The 17,122-nt window shown below is 39.8% G+C and overlaps 1 protein-coding gene across 2 annotated transcripts in view; it reads left to right on the top strand.

The window, feature by feature from the left end:
• Nucleotides 1-17,122, top strand: part of Adk (adenosine kinase) — a 411,200-nt gene that overhangs the window by 19,922 nt on the left and 374,156 nt on the right. Inside the window, exon 1 of one of the 2 annotated variants that reach the window (XM_042690121.1) lies at nucleotides 9,662-9,802. The exons of the other annotated variant lie outside the window; for it this stretch is intronic. Coding sequence (XP_042546055.1) covers nucleotides 9,789-9,802 — 14 coding nt within the window. The 5' untranslated portion in view covers nucleotides 9,662-9,788. Of the gene's footprint in view, nucleotides 1-9,661; nucleotides 9,803-17,122 lie in introns of those variants that run through there. 2 annotated transcript variants of the gene reach the window in all.

Below are 17,122 nucleotides of genomic sequence, written 5' to 3'. Positions count from 1 at the left end.
CATCCAGTTTCTCAAGTACCAAATCTAGAGGTTAATGTTGATTTCTTGTCCTTAATATCCTATATCTAGTCTGCCAGCAGACCAAAATGTCTCCTGGATATCCATCTATTTCTCTCCATCTCCATCATTATCTTCGTGGTTCATACCACTAATACTTGTTGCCTGGATTGCTGTACTAGGCCTCTAATCTGGTTTTTCTGCTTTCTCTACTACATACTGTAAGGTTCAGTGAAAGGAGACCACCACATGGTTCAGGCAGAAAAGAGTCTATTGGGAGGAGAGCAACTGTCATTTCACAGGAAATGGAGACGTGGGGAGAGAAAAGGGAAGGAAAAAGAGAGAGGGACTTGCCTCTATCAGGATTATATAGGAAAAGATGGGAGGTGGGACTACAGCAGATGCCGAAGTGATCTCAGAGCCTGGGGAACCTCTCACTATCTGAAGGAGTCATGACTAGAGTGCTTCAGGAAGTGACCTAAGCGGATGAAGAAGTGACCTCAGAGTCTGGGGCCCTTTGCTGACTCACAGGTGATTGATAGTCAGATTATTACTCGTTTCAGGCAGGTGTAGAGGAAGTAAGGGGAGCGGCTGTTCTCCAGGGCAGACCTAACACATACAACCAAGGTGATTTTTTTTTTTCAAATTCTTTATTGTGATTAAGTGGCTACATAATTTCCCACATTTCATAGTATTGTGGGATAGTGATGCTTAGTTAAAGTCACAAACACATTCTAACTTTCATGGAGCAAATTGTCTATCGTGGTCTATAACATTTATGAGTTCTATGAGCTTTGACAGTACAGTTATTTCTTCCACATCAGGTGGTACGTACATTTCTTTCCTTTTCATAGCGTCAGCTGTTCCCTCTCTCCCATTGCTGCCATTGAGTTGCTTAGTTTGTTTTGATCAATGTCCAGTGCAGCTGATGGGTCCCGCTGTTGTATGTTTTTCCCTGATTCCCTCTAGTTCTGTGTCCTCCTCCTGGTTTCCCTCTGGTGTGCACATATATACCATACATGTGATCAGCAGCATGGGGTTATTTAGTAGTGATTTGATCAGATGAATGGAAGTCCTTTGTTTTTTTTTTTTGTCGGTCGTGGGGCTTGAACTCTGGGCCTGGGCGCTGTCCCTCAGCTCTTCAGCTCAAGGCGAGCGCTCTACCACTTGAGCTACATCGCCACTTCCGTTTTTCTGGTGGTTTATTGGAGATAGGAGTCTCATTGGTCTCTCCTGCCCGGGCTGGCTTTGAACCGCGATCCTCAGATCTCAGCCTCCTGAGTAGCTAGGATTACAGGCGTGAGCTACCAGCGCCCGGTGGAAGTCCTTTGTTTTTTAAGTCTTGTTGACTTCATTGTATTACCTTACATTTTGGACTTACCATCAACTTATCAGGAAGATCATGTGTGCCATTTGTCTCTTTGCTCTTGGCTTACCTCACTCAACATGATTTCTTCTAGTTCCATCCATTTCCCTGCAAATGCCATTATTTTGTCCTTTCATTGTGTATAGATACCACATTTTTGGATCCATTCATCTCTGGTGGGACATCTGGGTTGTTTCCATATCCTAGCTATTGTTAACAGTGCTGCAATAAACATGGAGGTGCATGTATCCTTGTATACTGGTTCCTGTTGTTCAGGATAGATGCCTAGAAGTGGTATGAGGACCCTCCAGACTGCTTTCCAAAGTGGTTGTATAAGTGTACATTCCCACCAGCATTGTAATAGGGTTCTTCTTTCTCCACATCCCCTCCAGCATTTGTCGTTGGCTGACTTTAGGATGTAGGCTGTTCTGACTGGGGTAAGGTGGTATCTTAGGATTGTCTTTATTTGCATTTCCTTTACAACGAGGGATGGTAAATGTGTCTTTGCCATTTTTATATCTTCTTCTGAGAAGCTTCTCTTTAGTTCCCTTTCCCATTTAGTAATTAGTTTTTTAGGGAGGGATTTAGTTTTTGGGAGGGATTTGGTTCTTGAACCCCCTGTATATACTGGGTATTAACCCCTTGTCTGATATATTGCTGGTAAATATTTTTTCCCAGTTGGTTGGTTGTCTTTCTAGCTCAGTTGCTATGACTTTAGCTGTGCAGAAACTTTTTATTTTAAGGTAGTCCAGGGTGATTTTTAAACAAAATGAGATCATACCATTCCTCTGTTTAAAATGGATAACAGTGACTAGTTGGTCATAGCAAAAATCCCAACTTATGAGGTCACGGAGTCTAATAAACTCTGTCCATGCCAAATACTGTCTTTTCATCCTTGCCTTTTTTTTCTCCAAACAAAACAAAACAAAAACCTGTGGTGATGTAGTATTCTGTTTAACACTGTTTTGTCTGGAATGTCCTTTCCCACACAGCTCTTGTTATTTAGTTCTCTACTGTTAGGAAGATAACTTTGATTACAACCTAATATAAAGGAAACCGATGGTTAATCTTGACTGTCAACTTGATTGAATTAAGAAATGCCTAAGAGATTAGTAAATGCCACCCCCCCCCACCATGTCTGTAAGGTTACTTCCAGAGATAATTAAATCTAGACTGCTCTGATCTAATCAACAGATTAATACCTTTATAGATTTTTATTATGACATTATTGGGAACTGGTGAGGGGGAGGTGGTAGAACCTAGATGGAAGAAGTAGTCTCAGAAGGAATATGTCCTTGAGGGCTATATCTTGCCTTGGTCCCTTCCTGGGCTCCTATATCTCTGCCTCCAGCAAAGATGTGAAATATGCTTCACCATTCCCTCACAGCCATGAAAGACTAAACCCTTTGAGACATATGCCAAACTAAATCTTTCTTCCTCTAAGTTGTTTCTCTCAGGCATTTTGGTTGAAGTGATGCAAAAACTTGACTAATACAAACTAATACCTTCTTTACATTCATCCAGTAGTACTAGTACTAGTGAAGTATTCAATGAATGAATGATGTGTAAAAGCTTGCTTGTATCCTAGCTTTGTGGAGGCTGAGGCAGGAGACTTTTGAGTCCAGCTTGTACTACATGGTGAGCTCTTGTCTCAAAAAACAAGCAAAAACAAATAAAAATATTTTTTGTGAAATAGCATAGGTTAGATCTATGGCAAGATGATAAATTATATAAAATATATTATGGAAGATTACCAGCAGTCCTTTGGTAAGGGTTATCTTTTATTTGTTTTTTTCAACATTTTTGTTTAAAATGCCCTTTATTTTATACAATAATAATGATACTGAGTTATGTAGTTAAAAATATTATTTCCACCATCAATAAAAACTAAGCATTGTCATACTGTAATTTTATTTTATTTTATTATTTATTTATTTATTTTTGGGTCTGGTCGTGGGGCCTGAACTCTGGGCCTGGGCACTGTCCCTCATCTCTTCAGCTCAAGGCTAGTGCTCTACCATTTGAGCCACAGCGCCACTTCCGTTTTTTTTTCTTTTTGCTTATGTGGTGCTGACGAATCGAACCCAGGATCTTATGCATGCAAGGCAAGCACTCTACCGCTGAGCCACCTTCCCAGCCCCCATACGCAATTTTAGATTGGAAGTTTTCTTTGAGTTTGAGACATTTTAGTTCACTGGAAATAAAGAAGCACTAGGTATGCCTGGAATGGAGTTTGCTAAAAATTCTTAACTAAATAAAGTTCAGTCACTCAAATATTAGTGTACTGTTCAAATTCTCCAGGGAAATAAATCATCAGTTTCCATTTGAAGATTGTTGTATTCTGTTTAAATATGTGATGTTAAAATGAAAAAGGACCTAAAAATATACAGATAGTAATTAAATAATAGACTTCTTGAAATATCTCTTGGGAGCAGAGGTAATACATAATACCAGTGTTTCTTTGAATAACCTTGTATATAATTAAAACTCATTAACATTGACCAGGTCTTTAAAGTACAAACCATTTTGTGTGTGTGTGTGTGTGAGAGAGAGAGAGAGAGAGAGTGTGTGTGTGTGTGTGTGTGTGTGTGTGTGTGTGTGTGTGTGTGTGTGTGTGAGTTTGGGGCTTAAGCTCAAGGTCTGGGTGCTGTCTCTTGAGTTTTTTTTTTTTTTTTTTGCTCAAGTGGTAGAGGTACCACTTTGAGCCACAGTGCTGCTTCTGGTTTTCTGGTGGTTAATTGGAGATAAGAGTATCAGGACTTTCCTGCTCTGGCTTGCTTTGAACCACAACCCTCAGGTTTTAACCTCCTGAGTAGCTAGGATTGAAGGTATGAGCCACTGGTGCCTGGCACAATCCCCCCCCAAATTTTTTTTTTCGGCTGTGGGGCTTGAACTCTGGGCCTGGGCGCTGTCCCTTAGCTCTTCAGCTCAGGGCTAGCGCTCTACCACTTGAGCCACAGTGCCACTTCCGGTTTTCTGGTGGTTTATTGGAGATAAGAGTCTCATGGACTTTCTTGCCCGGGCTGGCTTTGAACCTTGATCCTCAGATCTCAGCCTGCTGAGTACTAGTATTACAGGCATGAGCCACGAATGCCCGGCTACAATCCAGTTTTTATTGAAGCAAATTAGTTTTTCTTCCATTACCTAATAAGATCTGAAACAGACTTCAGAGAGCGCATGTAACTAACTCCACTGTGTTTCATATAATTATGGAAGCTATTTGTCAAAGAGGTAATGATTTTTTTTGGGTCAGAAAGTTATTGTTAGGTAAAAGATTACAGTTCTCATCTCCATATTTCAGGGTTCCTGAATTCAATTCAAGGAGACAAATTTTAAGAATTTCTGTACGTAAATAAATCTTAAGGGGTTGAATTCAGGGCCTGAGCACAGTGTCTGAGCTTTTTTATTCAAGACTAGCACTCTACCACTTGAGTCACAGCTCTATTTCTGGCTTTTGGTTGGATAATTGGGAGATAAGAGCCTTGATGGACTTTCCTGCCTGGGCTGGCTTTGAACCATTTTCCTCAGGTCTCAGCCTCTTGAGTAGTTGGGATTATAGGCATGAGCCACCTGTGCCTGGCTAAGTTTTTATTTTTTGTTTTTTCTTTAAAGTTTTGATTAGGTTTGATGCTGTGTCACCAATAATTTTTCTTTTAATTTTTAAATATGATGGTGTGGCCTTAAGTTCACTATTTGAATAATGTAGAGCCATATGTTTACTCATGATATGAAATATAGTGCATTTACTAAAAATAATAAGCATAGTTGCTTGGTATTAAAATTAGGATTTAAAAATATGCATTTATTTTTACAGTGCTAGGGCTGAGACCCAGGGCTTTACACAGCCTCAGCAAATGCTCTATCATCATATTCATATATATATATATATGTGTGTGTGTGTATATATATATATATATATATATATATATGTATGTATCTTGAGTCTTTCTTTAAAGAAAAATCTTAATTCTAAAACCTAATACTATAGATGGGTACTGGTGGTTCATGCTTATCCTATTTATACAGAAGCTGAGATCTAGGATCAAGGTTTGGAACCAAACTGGGCAGAAAAATCCTAGAGACTCCATCTCCTATTAACTAGCAAAAATGCTGGGTGAGAGGTTTTGCTCAAGTGGTAGAGCACCAGCCATGAACAAGCAAGCCCAGTGAGAGAGTGAAGTCCTGAGTTCAAGCCTCAGAACTGGCATAAATAAATAAATGGTTAATTATTTCACCAAAATATGTTAAGTGTGAACAAAAGCATACTTCATTTTGGCACCAAGTTTATATGAATGTTAGTGTCATGATTCCCAGAGATATAATTTAAACTAGTTGATATTGTGTCCTTTACACAGACACTTTACTACAATTCATTGAATTTTAACCTTCACCATGCTCTGAAAAGTACGTTAAAAGCTGGTTAAATTTGGGGACAGACAAGTTATGAACTAGCTCACAGTCACAACCATTATGAAGTAAAGCAGGAATCTCAAATCAGGTCTGTCTTCCTACCTTTACAACCTTGCTACTCAAGAACACAGATGAGAAGGAAGTGGTGAAATCTGGGAACATAAATAAGCACACAATTTTGGCCACTGAGAACTACTGAGTCAAAACTGTCCTTTAAACAAAGATTCCCACAATTCATTTATGCATATGAAAGCCTGAAAAGTTCTGCTTTACACTATACTCTGCTCCTTTACTAAAAATTATATTAAATTCTAAATTGTAAACATTGGTTTGATTTTAGTCCATCTAGATTATTCATATTTTCTCAACAAGAGGGAAACTTGAATTAGTCAGAGTTTCTACCACACTAACTTGCTATCCAGCTGCTTCTTTGTTTTGGATTCATTTTAACCCAGAGGAACAGTTGACTAATGCTGCTGGTGGTCAGTGAGAATCTCAGTACACCAGCTCTAGAGCTCAGTGAGGTTTTTTTTTTTGCTGGTCATGGGGCTTGAACTCTGGGACTGGCGCTGTCCCTGAGCTCTTCAGCTCAAGGCAAGTGTTGTACCACTTGAGCTACAGTGCCACTTCTGGTGGTTTATTGGAGATAAGATCTCATGGACTTTCCTGCCCAGCCTGGATTTGAACAGCGATCTTTAGATAGCTAGGATTACAGGCGTGAGCCACTGGCATGTGACTGAGCTGAGTGTTGTTTTTTTGCTAGTCTTAGGGTTTGAACTCAGGGCCTGGACACTGTCCCTGAGCTTCTCTGTGCTTATCACTTGAGCCACTTCCAGCCTTTTCTGTTTTTATGTGGTACTGAGGAATCGAACTCAGGGCCTCATGCATGCTAGGCAAGCACTCTACCACTAAGCCACATTCCTAGTCCATTAGCTCAGTGTTTTTAACAGCCTTTTACTCATGGTCTGAGTACATGGCTTCATTCTAGTTAGGTACTTACCAAATTAAAGAGAACAAGAATGGGCTACTGATGTAGGTCAGCATTTGTCTAGCATGCAAGTTAAATCCATAATATCTAAACAACAACAAAACCCTCCCTCTAAAAAAGAGGAGGCTAAAAGTAACAATTCATAAGGAAAGTTGAAATCTTGAATTAGAGTTTTGGACAAGGAAAAGACTTGTACAAACTGGCTTTCTTACTAATTTCATATTTGAATATGATGGTGTGGCTTTCTGTCACAGAGGCAATGATACAGTCCAGTGTATAGAAATGTAATGCAGTACTCATATAATTTAAAATTTTCTAGCAGTTACATTAGGAAAGTAACAGATGAAATTAATTTTAATTAAAAAAATTCTAACTCAGTATATTTAAAATATCATTTCAACATATACTCAATATAAAATTTTTACTGAGATACTATCTATATTTTTTGTATAGGTTCAGAAAAGTCTATTAATTTTACACATACATTGTATTAGTTTGGATACTAAATTATCAATGGTTAAAAATTTAGTGAAATGGCCGGGCATAGGTGGCTGATGTCTATAATCCTAGCTACTCAGGAGGCTGAGATATGAGGATCACGGTTCAAAACCAGCCCAGGCAGGAAAGTCCTTAAGACTCTTCAATAAACCACCAGAAAACCAGAAGTGGTACAGTGGCTCAAGTGCTAGAGTGCTAGCAGAGGGACAGTGACCAGGCCCAGAGTTTAAGCCCATGACTGACAAATAAATAAATAAATATTTAGTGAAATCTAGGGCTGGGGGCTTGGCTTAAGTAGTAAAGTGTTTTCATAGCAAGTCAAGTCCCTTAATTCAAACCCCAATACAGCCCTTCCCTACAAAAAATGTAGCTGGGATGTAATTCAGTAGTAAAGTGGGTACTTAGCATGTGGGAAGCCCTGGGTTCAATCCTCAGCATTACAAAACCAAACCAAAAAACAAAAAGTGAAATTGTAGCCCAAATGAAACAATAACATTGTCTTTAATGGCACATAGGAGAGGAAAAGGGGGATATCCCGTTCCTGCTTAGGGTCAAGACCAATACTCCTACAACAAAACATAGGTTAACAAGAGAAAGTATAATATATTTATTTGATCAGTTTTAGATAACGAGGCCTTCAGAATGAAGACCAAAGACTCAGGGTGAGCTATTTTCAGTTCTTCTGTTCAAATAAGCTATAAAGGAGGGTGATTGGACAAAAGTGTATGATCCAATGCTAACAGACTGGGGAAATTCAGGAAGATGTGTTTGTTTGGATTCTTTCTTGTCCTCTCTCAGCATTCCTTCCTTCCTAGTATGGGTTAAGACTATTTCTGAAAGTCTTAATGATGTCCAAATAAAAGTAGGTCAGAGAACTTTATGATCAGCTCCACAAGGCAAAGGTGTCTTTAGTTATTGTGACTTTTTGGAAGGAAGAAAATGTCTAGTTTCAGTGACCTTCCTGGTGGTGGGGAAGGTGGGATGAAGGACATGACAAAAAGAAACTGGCCGTGTCCTTCTCTTTGCTTCAGTTTTAACATTCAAAAAAAAAGGAAGTTCAATTCTGTAGGCCCATCAGCCACTTTTTAATGTTATTGTATAGGTTTTTGATGTATTTGAGATCTATGAAATTAATCACCATCCTAAATGTCAGTAAAAGAATGGCCCTTGAGGTTGTCTGCTTATATAAATACTATTATACAGAGATTACAGGAAGGATAAAGAAAAGTTATTTGGGACATAATGCATTTACTCATTTCCCTTCCAGTTCTCCCACACTTTCGAAGTTAAATTCTTAATTCCATTTTTATTTACTGGTTCATTATTGATTTCTTAGCCCTGTAGCCCACTTACCTGTCAGATTTAGTTAGAGGTTTAAGGGTACCTTCCAATCTTTTTCCTCTAGTCTTAAACCCTTGTTTCATACTTTGCATATCTGCATGTCTGCATGCCCAGCCCTGGGGCTTGAACTCGGGATCTGGGCACTATCCTTGAGCTTCTTTTGCCCCAGACTAGTTCCCTACTACTTGAGTCACAACTCCACTTCTGGCTTTTTTGGCCTTGAACCCGCGACACTCACAGGTCTCAGCCTTCTGAGTAGCTAGGATTACAGGCATCGCCTGACTAGCTTGCATATTTCGAGGGAGGCATTTTGACAAGTGTGCAAACAGGACAGTGGAGTAGTGCAGTTTTGGACTTGGGAGTGTAAAACTTTGTATGTGTCCTCTGAACACACGGCAGCACCCTAAAACTGCAATGACCGGGCCTCACCTACCTAGACTGCCTGGCGCGGACCCCGGGCAGCGCCACGTTGAATGAGCTGCTTCAGGTGTTTGGCAAGTTCAAGCCAATTTGGGACCCTCCACCCTGCGGCCGACTCCCAGACACGCAGGAAAGCCGCCCGTCCGCGCCGCGGCCACGCGCCGGCTGTTTCTCCCAGGCGGCGGCTTTTCCTCAGCAATGGGTTTTTAAATTGCAGCCCATTAAACCCCATCCGGGATTTGCCTTGACAGCGTCCCTCTCCCGAGTGCCGTTGAAGAGACCTGAGCTCTGTCCCTGGCAGACCATGGCCACGTGACTACGAAACCCGTTGCCAGCGGCGCGGCCATTTTTGAGGCGGGCACCCAGACCTCGTGCCCCGGGGAGCCTGGATTTGGGGGTCGGAGTTGGGGGGAGGGAGATGCGGTCACCGGGATTCAAGATGGCCACCGCGCCCGCCGGCTCGTCCGCTACCCCGCTCATCAGTCCCGAGCCGCACGAGCCTCGCTCAGGCTACATGCCGAGGGCCCTGAGTGCAGGGAGGAACGCGCGGGCCGAACTCTGGCCGTCGGCCGGGGGCGGGGCGTCCTCCCTCCCTCCGGCCGCCGCCAATCAGCGCGCGGAGCCCGCTCGCCAGGGGCCGCCCGCGCGCGCGGGGTGTGTGAGGACGCGCTCCCGGCCGCCGCCGAGAGCCTGTGCGGAGCAGCAGTTGCTGTGGTACCTGCCGCTGACCGGGCTGACGCGGAGCATCGGTGGCCGGAAGGTGAAGCCATGACGTCTGTCAGGTAAGGAGCCGGCGCCCGCTCACCCTGCACCCTCGCCTGGATATGAGCGTTTGGAACGCCGCAAGGACTGTCGCCCGTCTCTTGGGTGGTTGGGAAGCCCCCCTTTGCCACTTGCCCCCCTCTTGTTGGAGGTCCGCACTACACTTTTTTTTTTTTTAATTAGGGCATTTCTACATTTCTCGGAAGTTTTGGGGTCGGTGGCACATGGCGCTGCCCTGATAGTCACTGCTTGGTTGAGGTGACCCTCGCTCCGGCTTGTAGGGTTTGAAGCCTGTGTGTGTGTGTGTGTAGCAGATTTCCTATGAAAAACGCATCCTCCCCCTGCTTCCTCCATCCCACCTACAGACTCTGGTCCCCAGGGACACACGCACAGTGTGTGTCCCTGCTTGCGTGCCGTGCCTTCTGAGAGAACTTCATTATTGGACATGAGCAGACGGGTGAAGTTGGTTCCTCCCTTGATGTGCATGTTGATTGCCCCGAGTTGTGAAATTGTGTGTCCCTAAAATGTTTGCCTGTAACCGGAATTAGTACTCTGGTTCTGGAAGGTACCATCTGTTTACCCACTTGTATCTGAGAGTCTAACTGAGATGAAATAGGTAAGATAGCAGATGTCTAATGAAAACAATAAAACAAGGTGCTCCCCCAGTCCTACATCCAGGGTTTTGAAGGGTATTTATTTATTCAGTTATTGGCTCATGGTGTTAAGGTAATGGGCTTGCCTACTTTCTGCATGTACCCTCCATTGGACATTTACATTATGCAGATTTATTTGTGAAGAGATGCATTGCTGTATTTATCCTGTATTTTGGGATGGTTCTTTTAAATTAGACCTTATTCTTCATATGAAGAGAAAGTTGGCACTGAACTCCAGAGGACTAAGTTCTGGTAATTTAACAGCTTCTTAGGGGCAATTCTGACACATTTAAGAGATAGCTTCACAAATAACCCTTCAGTTGATGTAAGATGCAGGGGTGCTGAGCTTACTCAATTTCTCTTAAATAGCATAATTCTGTACTTGTCTGTGCTTGTCTTATTATGCAGAAGGAGAAACTCAGGTGCTGAAATAAGGGGACTCACATGGGAAAGTTTCACAGTAAATTACTGTGAGGAATATAAATCTAGCTTTTAAAGTTAGTGGTATTTTAGGATGTGTGAGGATGATGGTGTTATGTCAAAAATTAATGCCTCCTTTTTTCATTCCTATTTTCATTCCCGTCCTCACAGACTACTGCTAATTAAGTGTGTTGGTCAAGTGTGTTTTTCTTCCTTTTTTTTTTTTTTGGTGGTGATGGTACTTGGACTTGACCTCAGGGCCTCACTCTGGGCACTCTACCACTCCCAGTCTCTTTTGTATTGCCTGTTTTTGATGTAGGCCAACATGGCGTGTGATCCTCCTCTTTGTGTTTCTAGATGTTGCCAAACATGGCAAGCCCCATTTTGCCTAGACATCGTGCTTTCTTCTTAGCTAAGATTACAGGCACGTATGACCACGCCCAGACATTGGTTGAGATGGAGTTTTTCAATGTTGAACCATAAACTCCCCAAGTAACTAAGATTATACAGGCTTGAACCACCATATCCAGCATAGTAAAAGTTTTCTATCTTAAGAATGTGTTCTTTTATGGATTCAGATTTGTGTGTATGTCTCTTCAGGATTGAACCAGTGCCCTGTGTATGCTAAACACATTCTCTGTATGCATTCAGTTTTCATTGGCTATCATTTTCTGTCTACTTCCAAATCTAAAGCTTCTGCTATTAAACATGTGGCAACAGAACTTGTCTTTTAATGTGGGGGTTGAGTGATTGTTTATTTAAAAGTTGACGCAAACTTTGGCCATACTTTGCAAGGGTACATGACTAATAGTGAAGTAAATTCATTTTTGTCTCCAGGCATTAGAGTCTTGAGCTACAGTGACATAGCTCAAAAAACAAAAATTTCAAGCATTATCAAAAGCAGAAGCTACATTTTTTTTTTTTTTTTGGACTGAGGAAGTAGAATCAAGAAAATAGCTTTGTGCAAAATCAGTGGCAAACTTAGGAATTTAATCTGGGCACTGGTGGCTCACGCCAGTAATTCTAGTTACTCAGGAGGCTGAAATCTGAGGATTATAGTTCAAAGCCTCCCTGGCAGGAAAATCTGTGAGACTCTTATCTCTAACAAAAAGCTGGGAGTAGACTTGTGGTTCAAATGGTTGAGCAAAAACACTCAGGCTCTTAATTCAAGCCCCAGGACTGGCATACACATACACACATGTGCACAGGTGCATGTACATAGATTAGGAATTCCAGATCTCCGTGATGTAGTAGTGCATGCTTTTTTTTTTTTTTTTTGCCGGTTGTGGGGCCTGGACTCTGGGCTTGGGTACTGTCCCTCAGCTCTTCAGCTCAAGGCTAATGCTCTACCACTTGAGCCACAGCACCACTTCTGGCTTTTTCTGCTTATGTGGTGCTAAGGAATTGAACCCAGGGCCTCATACATGCAAGGCAAGCACTCTACCACTGAGCCTTCCCAGCCCCTTCCCATGTTGTTTTTATAGGAACAAGACACATTTACAATTCCCTGAAAAAGCTGCTTATATGGACAAAAATTATAAAATATATCTGTAGTACTTCAAGTCCAAAGGTAGACCCACAGAAGGTAAAGGAGCTTTATATGGTTGGCGGCTCTGACAGTTCCATTAAGGACTTCAGTTAATGCAGTGATGTCATATCTGTAGACTTTTCAAAAATGTTGCTTTTGGCATGTTCCCCCTTCATGCCCAGTCTAACAATAGCCCCAAAGATAGGTATTATTGTATCTTTTACTGTTGAAAAGAGTGATTACAAGTTATCAAAATCTGACTTAAATGTCCAGTGTTATTGCTTTTACCTCACACTTAAAATAATTGTTGCTAAACATAGTGCTTGCAACAAATGAGAGAATATAAGATTAGAAATCAGACCAAGGTCACCATAAGTGGAATCTAATTGAGAACTGTTTCTAGTTCTGCTCTGGACATATGTTTGTTTAGTGAAATAACACAATAGTGTTGATGCTAACATGTATCCTGCAATGTTACTGAATAAATGTAAAAAAAAATATTTTTTTTTAAGACAGGGTTTTGCTATATAGTTAGTACAGGTTTACAGGTTACCCTAGAACTTGCTCTGTGGCTCAGACTGTACTCCAACCTTCTGCCTCAGCCTCTAGAGTGCTGAAATTTTAGGCATGTTTTACCACACCTAGCAATTTTAAATTTTAAAGCCTTTTATAAATGCAGTACGGTCTTTTTAAAAGCATCAGGTCCCGGGGGAATGTTTTCGTCTGAAAAGTCATTTTTAAATCTTCAAATTTTAAACAGAAAACGAACTTACTTAATTCCTTCATTTTAAAGTTGAAGACACTTAAATTCTGGATATGAATGTGACTTGTTTAAATTCATGTAATTATCTCTCTTGAACTAGATAGAACCTAGATACCTCACTCAGTACCCTTCTAGTATAGCATTCATCGATTAGAACTTCCTAAGTAATGACTTCAAACAAAAACTTTAAAAAAAAACAACAAAACTTAAGGTCTTTGAATGTTTTGGCTAGAGATGAGTCTGTCATCATTTGTATTCTATTTTACTAGATCATTACTGAAGAAGAGTCTAAATTTACAGCTTCTAAAACTAATTATCCTTGGAGAAAAATTTTGATTCTTCATTGTGTATATCAGATTCCAACTGGCCTTTTATTTGAGAAATGATAGAAAACATTTGATAAGTTGATGCTTTTATTTTTAATTGGCCCAATCAGAAAGTTGATACCTGAGTTAAATTGGGAGACAGAAAATGCAGTAGAACATCTCAAAGAGTTTCAAATTTTTCTTTCTTGTTACTGGACCTTGTATCTAAATTGTATCTTCCTTTTTATTGTATAATTTTATTGTATATTAAATTGTATACTTCCTTTTTAGACAGTAGTTTGGCCTACCATAGAATTTAGAACCCCAATTTGTGGACTTTTCAATTAGTAAACACTATGCTAATCTATCTTATCTATACTATCTAAAGGTACTGTAGGGTTTCAACTCACTTTGCACATTGCTTGGCTTGCTCATTCAGCACTGTTCCATTCGAGCCTAGGCCTCCAGCCTTGATTTTTGTTTATTATTTTTGAACATGAAGTCTAGAGGACTTCTTTTCTGCCCTGAGACTAACTTTGAACCACAGTATCCTGTCTGGCTTTGAACTCACAGCCTTCTTAGTACTGGCTAGGATTACAGGCTTGGGACACTGGTGTCTGGCTGAGCAACGCTATTTAAAAATACTCCTTTGAATATTGCCTTATTTTTCTAATGTCAGTGTCTAACCTGGTTTGGGGGTGTTGTTTACAGCTTGGGTTTATGCTGTGACTATTGGGCAAATGAGTTAGGGAGACAAGGAGAGTGCTTGCTGTAGAGTTAAAAGAACCCTATTCTTTGGCCCATTCCGACAGTTAGGTTGGTCTAAGACTATTCTGGGACTCTGGTTATGACTGTGTCCTACATGATGATTCTGGAACCACTTGTGTGGTTTAGGCCTACACTGGAAAATTTATGTGGGCAGTGGGTGGGGTCCTGGGGTATTTTTCTCCCAACACTGAAGACTTTGAGGTGTGTCCAATAGAATCTGCCAAGATATTCAGATGGAGAACATTCATATGGAGACTAAAACCAAGCTAAGATTGAAACTGTCTTACTTTGTTGGTTAGTTTTGTTAAGGAATTTAAATGGGTTTTTCAAACAATTTCAAGACTTTTCTTTTAAGAATTGTAAATTTCAGATTTCTGTGTAAACTTTTTCTTAGACCAATAAACTTTTAAAATGAGGTAAAAAATAAATAAAAAATAAAATGAGGTGAAATTGTTTCATTCTTATGGAAGACTTTGAAGGACTAAAACAGCAATCCTTTCTATGTGCAATGTGTCAGCTGTTAATGCTCATTTTTATAAATGGGTCATCTTTGTTTGAGAAAAACATACAGGGTTTTCAGAAGACTCCAAATCATTCCAACCACAGAATTGATACATTAAGCAGAGCTGTCAAAGATAAAACTGGAACCTAAATGACCGTCTAGACAGTATGTTAACCCTCTCTTCAACATTTGTTAGCAGTCATGGTTTTAAATTGCTGTTTCTAAAATACTGTAATAACATTTAAGTGTGGATTTTTTTTTAAGTAGTAAAGCTAGCTTCTAAATGGGATAACCAAATGTCCCAGTTTTCCCAGAATATTCTTGGATTGTGCCTGTTGTCCATATATAATTATAACAACTTTTTATTATCAAAAGTGTCTCATTTGGATAAATTATCTGATTATTTACTTAAGCAGAATAAGCATGTTGTTATAATAGGTTGTAGTTAGTAAACTAGTATTTGAAATAAGCCCATTTGGTAATAGAATATTGGCCTCATTTTTCTATATTTGGAGATTTCTCATTGGTCAGACATTTTTTTATTAGGAGAGTCCTGAGTGTCCAAATGTAGTATATTGAACAAGAGCACATGATGTCTGGAATCTTTTTTTTTTTTTTTTGCTGGCTTTTTTTTTTTTTTAATGCCAGTATTGGGGTTTAATCTGGGCTTCTAACTCTGGCATGGCTTTTTCCTCCTTTGTCTGGTGCTGTACCATTTGAACCACACCTCCAGTTTTCTACTGTCTGACTTTTAGTGAACCCCTTATTTCCTCCTATTAATCAGAGATACTAGCAGTACCATCCCTATTATTATGGCGAGGATTTAAAAGATTATACGTATAAACAAGTACAGTATAAGTTGAAAATTGCAATGTGCCAGTCATTATGTGTTAAATATGTTCCTGAAAACTTGAATTTAAAATGGAATAATTTTATCTACTATATTTGTTATGTTAGCCACTTAAAAGTTTTTTGGAAGTGTTTTTTTGTAAAGGACAGCAGAGAAATAACGATAGTTAGAAATATATACTGGATTGAAGATTTTTTCTGGGGCATGTATTGAAATTTTAAAGTATTTGTATGTTCAAAAGAATGACCCAGTAGGAAGTAAAGAAAGAGATAACACTGGTTAGAGAAAAATCAGATATTCTTTTCTTTTTTTTTGGTACTGGGGATCGAACCCAGGACATTGCACTTGCTAGGCAAGCGCTTTGCCACTGAGCTACATCCCAGCCCGCAAAAATCAGATATTCTTGAATATACTTGAAGAGGTAGGATTTAGAATACTTACTGATGGATTGGCCTTACATAGTTAAGAGACACACACATTACCTTTTTTTTTTTTTTAAATCCCGAGGATATAATTTACACAGTAAAACCAAAGATCTTAAGCTCTGTGGCTTTTGTTTTGTTTTTGTTTTTGTGGTGCTAGAAATTGAAGCCAAGGTATCACACATATTAGGCAAGTGCCACTGAGCTGTTCTCTTTCCTGTTTCCTGACTTCTGTTACCATTGATTAGTTTGCTTGCTATAGAACATGATGTAAATGGAATCATACAGTAAGGACTATTTGTGTTTGATTACTTTTTTTCACTGTAGTAATTTTGAGGTTTACCCATTTCAGTTTGTGTGTTAGTAATTTATCCCTTTAACATTGCCGAGTATTACCACATTATTTCTATATAACAGCAATTCTTCTCTTGATGGACTAAGCTCAGTTTTGGGCTACTATGAATAAAGCTACTATGAACATTGTTATTTAAGTCTTTGTGTGGACTTAGGCAAATGCATAATGTTGTGTCCTATGGTAGATTTATTGTGTTTTAACTGTTTGTGTGTATGCTGATACAGGGGCTTGAAATCAAGGCTTGGGAGCTACCCTTTAGCTTTTTTCATTCAAGTCTAGTGCTTTACTACTTGACCCATAGCTCTGCTGCTGCCTTTTTGGTGGTTAATTTTGAAATGTCATCCTCATATCTCAGCCTCCTGAATACCTAAGATTACAGGCACTAGTTTCCAGCTTGTATTTAACTTTCGAAACTATTGGACTCTTGGAAAATGGCGATTTTAAAGTTTATAGTAGTCATTCTAGTGAGTGAGTTACTATATTTTATTGTGGCTTTAGCTTGCATTTCTATCAAAGCTAATGATGTGATTATTGGCTGTTTATCTTTTTTTTTTTTGTCAGTTCTAGTCTTTTACTTATCTGAGAGCACTGATTTTGGATAATTTGACTTAATGATTTTTCAACTTCAGGATAGTGCCAAAGTAATATGCATTTAGTAGAAATTGTACTTTGAATTTTGAACTTTTCTTGGGCTAGAATTGTGTTGCAATTCTCTCTTGGTTCTGAGCTGTGTCAATAAACTGAAGCTTCAAGTCAGTCATGTGAACTAGGGTA

The sequence above is a fragment of the Dipodomys spectabilis genome, unplaced genomic scaffold (assembly GCF_019054845.1).
Source record: "Dipodomys spectabilis isolate Male_0828 unplaced genomic scaffold, ASM1905484v1 ptg000136l, whole genome shotgun sequence".
In the NCBI taxonomy this organism is placed as follows: domain Eukaryota; kingdom Metazoa; phylum Chordata; class Mammalia; order Rodentia; family Heteromyidae; genus Dipodomys; species Dipodomys spectabilis.
This window is presented reverse-complemented; position numbering and strand designations above follow the sequence as displayed.